The 13,695-nt window shown below is 46.8% G+C and overlaps 1 protein-coding gene across 11 annotated transcripts in view; it reads right to left on the minus strand.

Moving 5' to 3' along the window:
• Nucleotides 1-13,695, minus strand: part of PLEKHA6 (pleckstrin homology domain containing A6) — a 239,369-nt gene that overhangs the window by 58,989 nt on the left and 166,685 nt on the right. For 8 of the 11 annotated variants that reach the window (XM_063142223.1, XM_063142201.1, XM_063142169.1 and 5 more), the window contains exons 7-8: nt 3,621-3,796; nt 400-894 (exon numbers count right to left, since the gene is read on the minus strand). In XM_063142223.1, the coding sequence (XP_062998293.1) occupies nt 400-894; nt 3,621-3,796 (671 nt within the window). Of the gene's footprint in view, nt 1-399; nt 895-3,620; nt 3,797-6,545; nt 7,492-13,695 lie in introns of those variants that run through there. The other 3 variants (XM_063142186.1, XM_063142241.1, XM_063142233.1) reach the window with 2 other exon arrangements.

A 13,695-nucleotide genomic window follows, 5' to 3' on the forward strand; every position in this document is an offset into this window, starting at 1 on the left:
GCACAGAGGATTGCAAATACATGAATGGCCTGTATAACTTTGTGATATTTTTATACTTTCTTACCAGCAGCTGGGCTTGCTTCAAAGCAAAATGGAGCCCTCTAGCTGCGGCCACCTTAATTTCCCATGAATGCCTCTGGGCAGGATACTTGTCCAGTGTGACTAGCCATGCTCACCCACAATATCAATTTAATGGTTGTGCCCAGGACTGTGTCTCGGATTTTCCAAAATGAGCCCACGGGCCCAAAAGGTTGTCTACTTCTGCTGTCAAACTAGTATAGCAGCTCTGTTTTTAACCTTGTAGTGTCCACCTGCCATCTCTTGGTTTGGTGAGATTCCTCACCATTCTCCCATATTTAATCCTTAGAGAAGCTATAGCCAAGCATTCAACCACCTCACCTGTGGAGATCTTCAGGCGCTGGAGCCCCACGGCGCAGGTTCACCCACTGTTGCAGCTGTGTCATGGAGCTCTTCCTCTGGGCCACCTTCTCAGGGTTGGTGCGAGGGGCAAAGCTCCGACGAGGCATTGCAGCCTCGCCATCGTGCTGTGGAAAGGCCATGCTGCCGGGCCGGCTAGGAGATGGGTACTGCCAGCCGTTCGGCTGTGTGGGTCTCTCCACCCCAGGTGGCACACGGGAGGCATCAGGATAAGGGCTTCCCGGCTCAGAGGGCATTTCTTGGCTCACAATGCCATTGGCCTTTGCCAACGGCTCCTTCTTGCTCTCCCCTCGCTCGGGTTTCTGTTCAATCTTCTCGGAGCCACGCCCATCACCTTCTCCTCTGGTCTTGGCTTCCGGCTCAGCTTTGGCAGGCTCCCTGGTTGGGACACTGCGGTGGTGGTGGTGCTGGTGGTTCTTGCCAGGAGGGATGTTCTCTGAATCGGTCTTCTCATGCCTGAATGGAGCAGACAGATAGAAAAGGCATGAACTCTGCTTCAGAGCACACTACAGAATAGGTTCTGGGCAACTGTGGGTTTTGGTTAGTCTCTTAAAAGCACAGAACTACTCACCTTGTAGCTCTGATATATCCACTTCAATCAGTTTTCTCCATCCTATTGCCCTCCAGATGTGTTGGATTACAACTCCCATGATTGGAATCGGAGCCCAACACAACTGGAGGGCACCAGCTTGGGGACGAATGCCTTAAATTATTGGCCACAACACCTTCTAAAGAAGCCATCACTTTCAAGCTGCTTCAAGGCCTCCAGACTATGGTTCCTCACATCTCACTGAAATTACCTAGAATCATAGAATCATAGAATAGCAGAGTTGGAAGGGGCCTACAAGGCCATCGAGTCCAACCCCCTGCTCAATGCAGGAATCCACCCTAAAGCATCCCTGACAGATGGTTGTCCAGCTGCCTCTTGAATGCCTCTAGTGTGGGAGAGCCCACAACCTCCCTAGGTAGCTGATTCCACTGTCGCACTGCTCTAACAGTCAGGAAGTTTTTCCTGATGTCCAGCCGGAATCTGGATTCCTTTAACTTGAGCCCGTTATTCCGTGTCCTGCACTCTGGGAGAATCGAGAAGAGATCCTGGCCCTCCTCTGTGTGACAACCTTTTAAGTATTTGAAGAGTGCTATCATGTCTCCCCTCAATCTTCTCTTCTCCAGGCTAAACATGCCCAGTTCTTTCAGTCTCTCTTCATAGGGCTTTGTTTCTAGACCTCTGATCATCCTCGTTGCCCTCTTCTGAACACGCTCCAGCTTGTCTGCGTCCTTCTTGAATTGTGGAGCCCAGAACTGGACGCAATACTCTAGATGAGGCCTAACCAGGGCCGAATAGAGAGGAACCAGTACCTCACGTGATTTGGAAGCTATACTTCTATTAATGCAGCCCAAAATAGCATTTGCCTTTCTTGCAGCCATATCGCACTGTTGGCTCATATTCAGCTTGTGATCTACAACAATTCCAAGATCTTTCTCATTTGTAGTATTGCTGAGCCAAGTGTCCCCCATCTTGTAACTGTGCATTTGGTTTCTATTCCCTAAATGTAGAACTTGGCATTTATCCCTATTAAATTTCATTCTGTTGTTTTCAGCCCAGCACTCCAGCCTATCAAGATCACTATCAAGATCAGCCTATCAAGATCAAGATCACTCATAGCCTTTGGAACGGTATCTATTTTAGGTAGTTTCAAAGCTGTTCCAAGGGGTCCGGGAACCTTCTTTGAAATAATGGCAACATTTAAGGTGGGGTTTGGGACCTTTTTCAGCCCAAGGGCCTAATTCTATTTTGCAAAAGCTTTCGGGGGCCACATTCCAGTGGCGGGTGGGACTTAGGGGAAAGGGCCAAAATACAAAAACGAAACAAAAAAACCACCCCAATTAGTATATTTTAGCTTAAAGCTCTTATTGCATGTAATTAAGCCTTAGGAGAGGCATTTCAAGCTTTTGGAATGGGGGGTGGGGGAGGAACGATGCAAACGCTGGGGAACTACCAAATTTCTGGAACTTCAGGGAGTGGGGGAGGCTAGCTGAAGGGCCCTGGCATTCTGGGGAACTCCCAGAGGGCTGGATTGGAAGGACACTGGGCAGGCCGAATTTGGCCTACAGGCCTGGGGTTCCACACCCGTTCTAAAGACTTCAGAGAAAACATTATATTAGCAGTCAGATTGAGGAGTCGTGCGATAAAGCAGAGGATGAATATCAAATTTCTAGGTTAGTGCCCAAGCATCAGCAGCTCTTTTCAGCCACTTGATTTTGCCATAATCCAAAGGCATCTAAAAAGTAGGGCTGTGCATGGACCCCCCCCCCCCGAACCGCTTCGTGGCCCGATCTGGAACTTTCGGATCGGGCCCGAACTGCTTTGGGTCAATCCGACCCTCCCCCGCTCCGCTCCGCAAAGCAAGTTCCAGAGGGGCGGATCGAGATTTTGCCACTCTTCCCTACTTACTTCCCTCCGCGGTGGGCAGCGGAGGCAGGTAAGTGGGGAAGGGGGGACAAAATGTTGGCCGAATAAGCCCCCCTCCCTCCCACTTACCTGCGTCTGTCACAGTCTGGCACAGGCTTCAACTGAGGCCCAGGCCTCAAAGCGGAAGCAGGCCATGGCTTCTGCTTTGAGGCCTGGGCTTCAGTTGAAGCCTGAGATGGACCGCGATGGACGCAAGTAAGCCCCCCTCCCCCCTTACCTGGCTCCACCGCTGTCGCCGCACAGACTGTGGCAGTGGTGGTGGTGCCAGGTAAGCCCCCCCCCACTTACCTGCCCCCGTCGCGGTCTGGCGCAGGCTTCAACTGAGGCCCAGGCCTCAAAGCAGACCGCGACGGACACAGGTAAGCCCCCCTCCCCCCTGCCCCCTTACCTGGCTCTGTCGCCACATGGACTGTGGCAGCACTGCCACCAGGTGAGCCTCCCTCCCCCCCACTTACCTGCGTTCAGAGCTCCGGATAGAGGCGAACCGCTTTGCCTCGATTCGCAGCTCCCCCGACCCGATTTGGATCCGCCTTTGGTGAAGGCAGATCGGGTCGCTCCGCTCCGGATTCGCGATCTGAATCGGAGCGGAGCACAGCCCTACTAAAAAGTCCACTCTGGCCCCAAGGTAACGGCCCCCAGTTTAATAAAGCCACAGCCAATACAGTTCTGGGATACATCCCAGATCTACAATTCCCCCTGAACAGCTGACCTCTGAGCAGGTGGGATTTGCACCCGGGCAGCCTCGCCCATGGCTTGAATCCAGGACTCCTGCTCTTCGTTGTTCTCAGCACTGAAGAAGTAAGTCCGGATGCCAGCGTGCTCCGCCTGAGGAGAGAGTGACTTCTTGTTATTCCCAGTTGTCTCTTCCATCCAGCACACCGTCACCTGTAGAACAGACAGGAGTGAAGACAGAGGAGGAGGAGGAGGAGGAGGAGGAGGAGGAGGAGAAGGAGAAGGAGAAGGAGAAGGAGAAGGAGAAGGAGAAGGAGAAGAAGAAGAAGAAGAAGAAGAAGAAGAAGAAGAAGAAGAAGAAGAAGAAGAAGAAGAAGAAGAAGAATCAATTAGTTTCGAGAGCACTTGTTTATCAGGGATCATAGGAGAAACTGTGTCTTCATGCTCTTAGCATCATACCTAGCATGTACAAGCCTGCCTGCTATAATTTCAAACCAGTTTTTATTTCCAGTTTGTCAGCTGGGGAAAACTGAAATGAAAAAGCGTATTTTCAGATCATAACGCTAAATAGCTGTTGATTATGTTTGCACGCTTTCGAAATGCGTCTAGGGAAAAATAATGCTGGGTTTCCCATTTACACTTTTTCAGATTACAAACCTTTGGGGGAAATTTTGCCTTTTGATGTTGTCAGCTTCTTTCCCAACACATATTTAGAAATCCTGGTTTTGAAGGAGATGGACATAGGTTCTTGAGAAGCTCAGTTCCATGAGTGACACTGTGGACCAAAGCCCTAGGGTGGCCACTTACGCATCACCAAAAAAGAGGATGGATGGGGACATGGATTTGAATAACATTTGCACATAAGCCTGATTGATAGGCAAATATGCAAATTTGGAAAGAATTGCTATAAATTAAAAAGAAGTACAATAGATGTCACCATAGTGGGAAAGACTCTGTTCAGGTGACCTGCTCAGTCTGCTATCCAGGCACTAACTGTGGATGGGCAATTTCAAGGTCCCCGATGGTTCACCCTTATTATACAACCTTATCTTTAAACCAGAATTGGACTGGACAGCTCTTCAGATGAAAGGCACCTTCAAGTAGAGAACTGTCCTTTGTAAAGTAGGACAGATGGCCACCCTACGAGGCCCTGATCCAGAGACATCCTCTCTGCCCCCACCCCCATCAGCATGCAAGTACCATGGGTGCTGAATGGAGCTCCCCTCCCCCACCGCAGCACATTTGTTTACATGCATCCACATACAGAGGAGGAAGAGCATGCAAAAATCTGCTTCAACACGGATCTCCCTTGCTGGATCTGTGCACGTGTATATGTTGCCTAATATTCTCTGGGGTATCTATGAAGCAAATGCCAGCAGCCCTAGTTGTGGTCAGAAACAAGGGAGCAGAATCTTCTCCCCTTTAAAGATAGAGCTGCTTTTCCCATTACAAAAACAGGGGAACCCCTGCATTAGTTTCACAACACTATGATAAGAGAAGGGGAAAGTTGTTGTTGCTGCTGCTGCTGCTGCTAGTAGTAGCGGTAGTTTCACTAAATCTGGATTTTATTGACCCATGTATCATTTGCAGTATGCTTATTTAACTCAGTTTTTTTTTTTAGTGTGTAGTTGGACACAAAATGTGCAGTTGGGGGGAAATGTGCAGTTGGAAATCTGATAGTGTGCAGTTGAAAAAAGTGGTGAAAAATAACACACGTGTTAGGTGTACGTGTTTATTAAAAACTTAACAACAGACAAAGTCAGGGGTGGCATGTAACACAGATTATATAAGGATGCAGGTGAAAGAGCCCTTGATGGTGTGACTGATGTTGTTGGGTCCTGTGACAGTGTTGCCTGAATAGATGTGGGGGCAGAGTTGGCACTTGGGTCTATTGCATGGTCTGGTCCCTCTGCCTGTGTTTCTGTCCTGCGTACTATTGCTGGTTAGCATCTGCTTCAGGTTGGGAGGTTGTCTGTAGGCTGGGACTGGTGATGGATTAGAATTCACTGATGATCCACTGCAGCGGTTTCAATTGGGGGCTACAGGTGACAACCAGTGGTGTACTTCTCGTGGTCAGCCATCCTTCCTGGGTATCCGTATGGCCCTGTCAATCTGCCATAAAGTTTAAGGTGTTACTAGTGTTGGTGATAATTTCCCTAGTTGTGATAGCGAAATAATGTGTTTGGCTTGGGCGGGGGCAGGGGTGTGTGTGTCTGACAGGGCATTTGTGCAGTTGGAAAATTTGCTTTTAAAAACCCCTGGTTTAACTCATACTGAAATCTTTCCACCACCACCTATGAAAACACACTTTTCATTATAACAAAAGCCAATTTTGCTAAAACACACACACACACATAAATCTTGTTTTATGCATTTTGCCTCAATTTGTTTGGTTTTCATTGTGTCAAAACAAAAACAAAACGACAACACCCCTCTTCCATGTTGTTGTTGCTGCTCATGGTTTGTTGATTTCACTCAAAATTTTGCAGCAGAAAATACATATTCATTCGCTTATTTTTGCCCATCTGCTTTGGGTCACGTCCAGTTGTCATTATTCAGCCCAGTGAGTGCTGATGAGTACCCTTGTAAGACATCTTCTGCCTTCTTGGTTGACATTTTATGGAAATATATCACTGTCTTCAGTGTAAATCAAGGATTAGGACCTTTAATTTGGCTGTAAAGACGGCACGCATTCTCTAGGCAGAAGGCATGTGAAGCAGACATATTTAAATAATCCCCATCTCCATTGGGTTACACATACATACCTCTGTATTTCCATTAGTCTCCAAGACTTGGGAATGTCTAGGTGTTTTATCAGATAGACAAAGAAATCTAAGATTTCCCCACCCCAGTTTTTGGAATGATTGGAGGCGAATAAAGCATGCAGGATTATTTGCACCCATCTGAACTTGATCTTTCCTCTCTGTCATGCATGCATTTGGAAATGGAAGGAAAATACTACCTATTTGGTGCCTGGGTGGTGGCATTGCAGACGGGTTATCAGAAGAGATCGCCTGTCCGAGGGATCCTCACGCGGAAAAAGAGGGAAGACAGAGAACAGGTCAGCCACACCCAACAAGCAATCCAATGGGGAGCAGTTTCAAGCAGGTGAAGCGTAGCAGGAGCAGAGCCGGTCACCATGGAAAGGGAGCTGAAGCAGAACTGGGCACATGCTCAATGCTTTCTGATCTTAAAACCAGGATCACATTGGCCCTGTGTCTGACCTTAAAATAATCCATGAGAATCTTGGAGAGAACATTCATTAGCATCTCAACCCATGAAACAGCCCTGAGCCAGTATTCCTGGTGTGCCAGGGAAAGCTGGGTATGCCAGGATTGCAGTAGCAGAGCATGCCATAAACAGTATCACTATATGGATGTGGATGAAGGAAAGAGCAGTACTATCTAGGTCTATCCTTTCAGTGACAAACTTTCTCCTAAATATGGGCTGGGTGTCCCGTCCTCCCTTCTTAATCAACAAAGGGACAAAACACGGAAACAGTCAGAGATGATTCTCTGTTATCTTGCTACCAAACACAGCCAGGGGTCTGGGGAAAGCTAGCAAAAATTGGCACACTCCTTTCACTCAAGGAGGGCTTTGTGCTTCGATGTCTAAGGCTGAAATCCGATGCATACTTACTTCGTAGTAAGTCCCATTGAACTCTGTGGAATGTACTTTATAAATATGTTTATGATTCAACTGTAAGATTCCCCTCCCTAAAGTGTTCTACAGGCTTATGACAAGTCATTAAAAAGGATATCTTCTATCCTGTGTGAAGTGTAACATTGGGATCTTAAAGGCAACTCCAGAATGAAGTGAGCGATGACAGTAATCAAATACCAACTTTTATCAAACCTCACCTCAGGAAGACCCTTATGAAGATGCTTAGAACACATTTTTGTATTCTAAACCAGGGGTGGGCAGAATGTAGACCTCTAGATGGTTTAGGACTTCAACTCCCAGGATTCCTGACCATTGGCCATGGTGGCAGGGGCTTCTGGAAGTTGAAGTCCAAAACATCTGGAGATCTACCTTCTGCCCATTTGTTCTAAACTGATCCTTGCTTTGTTAGACTGGGACCTGACAGTCCATCCAACACCAGTGGTGCCAGTGAAGTGGTCCAGAGGTCAAGCACAGACTTCTTCTCAAGGCAACACCATGGAGAGAGAAAAGGTCCCTGTGCCAAAGACAGGCAAGATGCCCAGAGAAGCAGGCTTCAAAGGTAATGTGTTTCTCTTGGAGCCACCATGCCTAAGATCCAAACACTCTTCCTCCCACCCACCCACCCCCGCCCCCACAGCAGGCAGGAAGATACATAAATAAAACCTATGTACTCATAGTCTCCAGTTCTTAAAATATCCTTCCCCACACCTTTACACACACTTTTCATTGTCTTTTGTCATTATTAAAATGGGTACAAATACTATATAGCACAGCCTTGACACATCTGCATAAAACTTTATGATGCCATTTTAACAAGCAGTAGGCGATATAATAGAACGTAATGTGTGCCATAGCATAGAAGAGATGCATATCAAGAAAATAATGTAGGAATGTAACTTGTGGATTTGCTTGTCCGTGCGCGCACATAGTTTACATTATTGGGTGTGCTAAGGTTTGTTTTGCATAAGAAAGAACACCTCCCAAGGGTCCCTGATTTGAATATACTTTTACTAATCTCTCCCTCATTACCTTTCAATCCTCCAGATATTTTTTTTAAAAAAAAAAAACACAAAAGAACATGCGGCTTGCCTGGCCACATCTTTTAGATCGGGGCGGGAAACTTGTAGCCTTCAAGATGTTTGGCCTATAACTCCCATCATCCCTCACCATGGAGCTGATGGGAAATGTAGGTCAAAACATCTGGAAGGCCACAAGTTGCCCACCCCTGTTTTAGAGGGTTCTTTATATCTCTCATTCGAAAAGAGTTGCTGAAACCTGGCACTTTCACTGCTGCAGGGCAGCAGCGGCTAATCCTGATGCTGCAGCAAAAGTGTGGGGTTTCTGATGCTGGGCCTGACCCCTGTCCTCTGCCTGGGCAGACAGCAACCAATCAGGGGTTGCCATCCGCCTGGCCACACCTCTGCCGTGACTCTGGAGTGAGCTAGACAGCAAATATGCCATACTCACCTTGCTCAGGAGAAAAAAAGTTGGGCTTAAGTCCCTGACTTTTTTTCTTCAGTGTTTCAGGGAAAGCCCCATAGTGATTGCGAATCTGTGGCTGCATTGTATAACTGACACAGCACAGATTCGCAGCCACCACAGGGCTTTGGGTGCATACAGGCAGCCCCCCGGATGCATTAGTTTGCACACGAAAACCGCAAACATTCAAATGCACCAATCACTCTATATTATCTACAGTAACCCAGAAAATTTCTATTTATTTAATTTACAATTTTCTCTAGAAATGAGTATCTCTGCATGTATTTACACATGTGTGATTTAGGGGTATAGGGCCAAACAAGATGTGATGTTAAATGTGTGGTTGTGTGTTATCTGTCTAAGGCAGGGGTAGGGGACATCTTTCAACCCAAGGGACAAATTCAATTTCAGAGAAGGTCTCAGGGGCCACATTTCAGTGGTTGGAGGGCCGAAGGTGAAAGGGATCAGGCCAAATGCAAAAGGGATGTGGCAAAAAAATACACCCCCCCCCCAAAGCCAGCATGTTGTAGCTTAAAGCTTTTACTGCTGGTCCCTAATTTGGGATAGACATTTCAACCTTTCAAAAAGGGGTAGGGACTGCACAAAGGATGGGAAAGTACCCAAAGGTCGTTGGTTGGGGAAAATGGGGTGGGGCCAGGGAATGGGGAGCATGGCCCTTGGGGAACCCTAGAGAGTAGCCCCGACAGGTTTGCCTAGAGTCCATTCATCCTCATGTACGCATATGCACACACATTCACACGTACCAATTCACGCACATAAATACACATGGGAGGCCAAGTGGTTCAGATCTTCTCCCCTTGTTGCTCAAAAGTAAGTTATAATAGCCCAATACTCTCCAGACGTGTGGACTGCAACTCCCATTATCCCCAGCTGGAAATAATGGAAGATGTAGTCCAACGTTTCTGGAGGGTGTCCAGCTGGGGAAGATTTTAAAATTCCACGTGCAGCCCTGTTCAGTAGGACTAGGGGATGTTGCTGCTGCTGGTGGTGGTAGGACCAGGATACAAGCTTACCACAGCCAGAGATTATGAATAGCCTCTCCCCTTTTTGTTCTATCCCTCTCCTGCTAAGTGTCTTGCGGCAGCCCCTTTGCGCTGCCTTGAGCTCCCGCAGATCTGGTGAAGCAGAGTAGCTAGCTGCTGCCGCCTTGGTGCAGGAGGCAGTGTCCACCACAAGAAGCAAGGAGACAAGGGGCATGGCTAGATGAGGGGGGTGGAGGGCGACAATCTCGCAATTTTATGATTGTAAGAGCATTGCCCTCGACGACACGCAGTGTGCAACATTGTGGCCGCCATTTTGAATTTATTTAATTTTAAAGAAAAAGGAGCACACGAGCACACGAGCGAAATTGTAAGTTTTTTTAAAAAAGAAAACCTTCAAGCTCCCCCCACCCCCGATGGGCACAGAGCTCCTCAGGAGCTCCATGCCTCATGCCTGGTTCCCGGCTCCTTGTATTATTCTTGAGGAGCCAGGAAAAAAATGTGACAGCGGGCCACATGTTCCGTGTTCTCAGGATCATCCCATGGAAAAATCAAAGTTAATGGGTAAAGGGATATCCTGGGGAAAGGGAGGAATCATCCCTCCCTGCTCCTGGGATGCTGTGTGCGTCATGTGCACGCACAGGGACAGTCCTGGGACGATCCCTGGGATATCGCCCCATCTAGCCATGCCCAAGGTCTCCTATCCCCACTGCTCAGTCCTATACTCTGTTGCCACTACAGAACAGAGCATATGGCAGGGCTGTCATAAAATGTGAGCACATGCGAGGGCAAGCACATGAGCATGGCTTCAAGCAGAGGGCCAGACAGCCATCTCCTTGTGGAAGCATTAACCCTGGGGCTGGAACTAGATGGCCTATGGCCCCCCCTCCCAATCTGATTCTATGATACTCAGGAGGTGAAGGTTCCTCTGCCAAATTGCATGATATAAAAGAAAGAGATTTGGGTGAATTGTGACGGAGTGTTGCTACATGTGCCAATGTCCTCCTCCTCTGGCACTTACAGGAGGGAAAGACTGTTTGTTCTTGCAGGGGAAATCCAGGCAGCCTACCTTCGCCTCATCCCTGTAGGAGCTCTGTGTTTAGATTTCACAGCTTAGTTCACTGCTCCTTTACTGTCACACCCCTCACACCGTGGAGATTTGACAAGTAGAAACTAATTACGTGCTAAGCAAATTACAATTTATTGCTTTCCCCTAACACTCTGGTTGAAACTAGTCAAAGAAGGAGATATAAAAGGCAAGATGCCTCTTGTACGTCAATGCAAACTAACGATAACACTGCCAAGGGGGGCAGTTCTCAAGTGATGCTGGATTCCCTAATTTTGCTTTATTTATTTAAAGAATGAAGAATTCTATGTATGATCCCCAGCACATAGGAAATTGATGATTCTCATTTGATCCCATGGATTTAATTTCATTTATTATATTTCTATGTCACCCAACAGCCAAAGCTCTCTGGTTGGTTTACAAAGATTAAACCCTAAAAATACAATTTAATAGCAAAATATAAAACCAGTTATGTACCAAGGTTTAACCATTTTAAACAACCAGCAGTAAATCCCAAGACCCATTAAAAAAACCCTTCTCATATGCTGTCAAATGCCTGGGAACAGAGGAAAATCTTAACCTACGACCAAAAGATGATAATGTTGGCACCAGACAATTTTCACTGGAGAGAGTGTAATTTAGGGGGCCACCACTAAGAATGTCTTCTTCCTTGCTGCCATCCTCTGAGCCTCCCTTGAAGAAGGCACTTAGAGGAGAGCCTCAGATGATGAGCATAGTATACAGGTAGGTTCATATTGGTCGGAAACGCTCAGTCAGGTGCCTTTACCATCATCATGTTGGCCAAATACAGCCTGCTAATAGACAGGATGTATGATTTATTGATCGACTGATCAATTACTAATAAGAGAAACAGTTTCCAGAGGTTAGTCTGTTGCAACAATTCCGCCGCACTTTAAAGACATTTATTTTGGCATAAGTTTTCATGAATATTGTCCACTTCTCAGCTGTATCTGCTGCAGTGGACAGCGTTCATAAAAAGTTTGTGCCAAAAATATGTGTTAGCCTTTAAGGTGTCTCATTGTTTTCTAATAACAGACAGATGTTCCCACACATCCTTGCCCATGCCCTGCCGATTTGTTTGGACTATATTATTTTTGGACTATATTATGCTCATGGCACAAATGCATGAGCATTTGTGCTAGCCCTTTAAAAGGTAGGGCAATAGCTGGCAAAACATCCTTTCCCTAGAACCCAGCAAATTGGGGATTTTTTTTTTTTTTTTTTTGCTAAAAATAGTTTTTCATGTTCAAAAAGTAGGCAAAGGTCTCTCTCTCTCTCTCTCTCTCTCTCTCTCTCTCTCTCTCTCTCTCTCTCTCTCTCTCTCTTGTACACACTGCAGCCCCCCGCAAGTCTAGTGAGGTTGAATCTCCATCCTTTTATCTGACCACCTGTCCAATGACCATTGCAGGTTCAGGATTTTTGATCAATGGGAACAAGAAGCGTCCCTGTGGCTCTTAAACATTTTACGGCTTTTGCGCACAGCCTCTGTAGTAAATACATCAGTCAACAAGACGTGCTTTCCCCTTAGAGGCCTAAGCTTAGAAGCAGCCTCGAAGTCCCCTCAGCAAGCTTGAGGGACTGCGATCAAGCATCCAGAAATAATGCACTTTAGCTGCCATGCTCTTCCCTTTTGGCCAGTCCTCCCTCCTCAGCAAGTTTTCAGTGCCATTATTCTGGAAGTGTGAACAGCTCTCCCAGGCAGCTCTGTAGGGACCTCATGGAACGTATGTAAGAAAACCGAATCTGCAGGAACAGCTGCTCAATTCCCTTTCCAAAGATCAGTGTGGATTGGCCTGCCAGCACCATCGTTTCCAATGGGAAATATGAAATGGGTGATGGCCCCTCCAGCTCCGTATCTTTCTGAAACTGCATTATGAGGAGCTTCAGAATGAGGTTGAAGTTGGACGAGAAGGTGCTGTTCATTTTGTCCTGGTGGAATGCTGCAAGGACAGTAATCTCCCCTGCCTTACATCCCATCATCAGAGCAAGCAGGATGGGGGAGGGCTTTGGAAACCGAGTTGTATAAGCAAAGAGCTGGGTATGCTTGGCCTGGTGAGGGGAAGTTTAACTGGAGAACATGATAGGAGACTTTAAATATCTGAAGGGATATCTGTCAGGGATGCTTTAGGGTGGATTCCTGCATTGAACAAGGGTTGGACTCGATGGCTCTGCTATTCTATGATTCTATAAGGTTGTCATGCACAAGATGGAGCAGACTTGTTCTCTGTTGCTCAAGAGGACCAGGCTAAAACTAGTGGGTGGAAAATGGAGGGAAGCCGATTTTGGCTAAACATTAGGATAATTTTTCCTAGGCTAAGAGCTGTTCCACAGTGGAACATGCTGCCTCAGGAGGTGGTGGGCTCTCCTTTACTGGAGGTTAAGCAGACTCTGGACAGCCATCTGTCAGGGGAGCTATGGTTGCATCCTGTAGGGCATGTTAACAATTGGACATGTTAAAAAACATCCGTCCTGAATCTCCCACTAATCAGCTTCATGGGATAACTCAGGTTCTAGTATTTTGAGAGAGGGAGAAAAATGTCTTCCCATGTACATTCTCCAGACCATACTTATTTTGTACACCTCTGTAATTTTTTACACTTTTCTGGCGACCAGTAGATTAATATAGGAGACAATCTTTTTGCTGGGAGAAACTCTGCAGACACCTTTCTCTACCCCCTGAAGAAGCCTCAAAATAAGAGACAGCCCAAAACATGCCAGGCGTCGTGTTAATAAACCTATTTTTGCATCCTGAGAATTTGTTTCTCTCATTTGTTGCCTAAGGCCACCTATTGAATGCATGGACGAGGTGTGATTTGAACTGGGTTCTTCCAGGTTCACAGCTCAGTCTCTTACAATGCAATTCTATACATGTGTAATAAGAA

Source organism: Elgaria multicarinata, chromosome 1 (genome assembly GCF_023053635.1).
Source record: "Elgaria multicarinata webbii isolate HBS135686 ecotype San Diego chromosome 1, rElgMul1.1.pri, whole genome shotgun sequence".
Taxonomy (NCBI): Eukaryota; Metazoa; Chordata; class Lepidosauria; order Squamata; family Anguidae; genus Elgaria; species Elgaria multicarinata.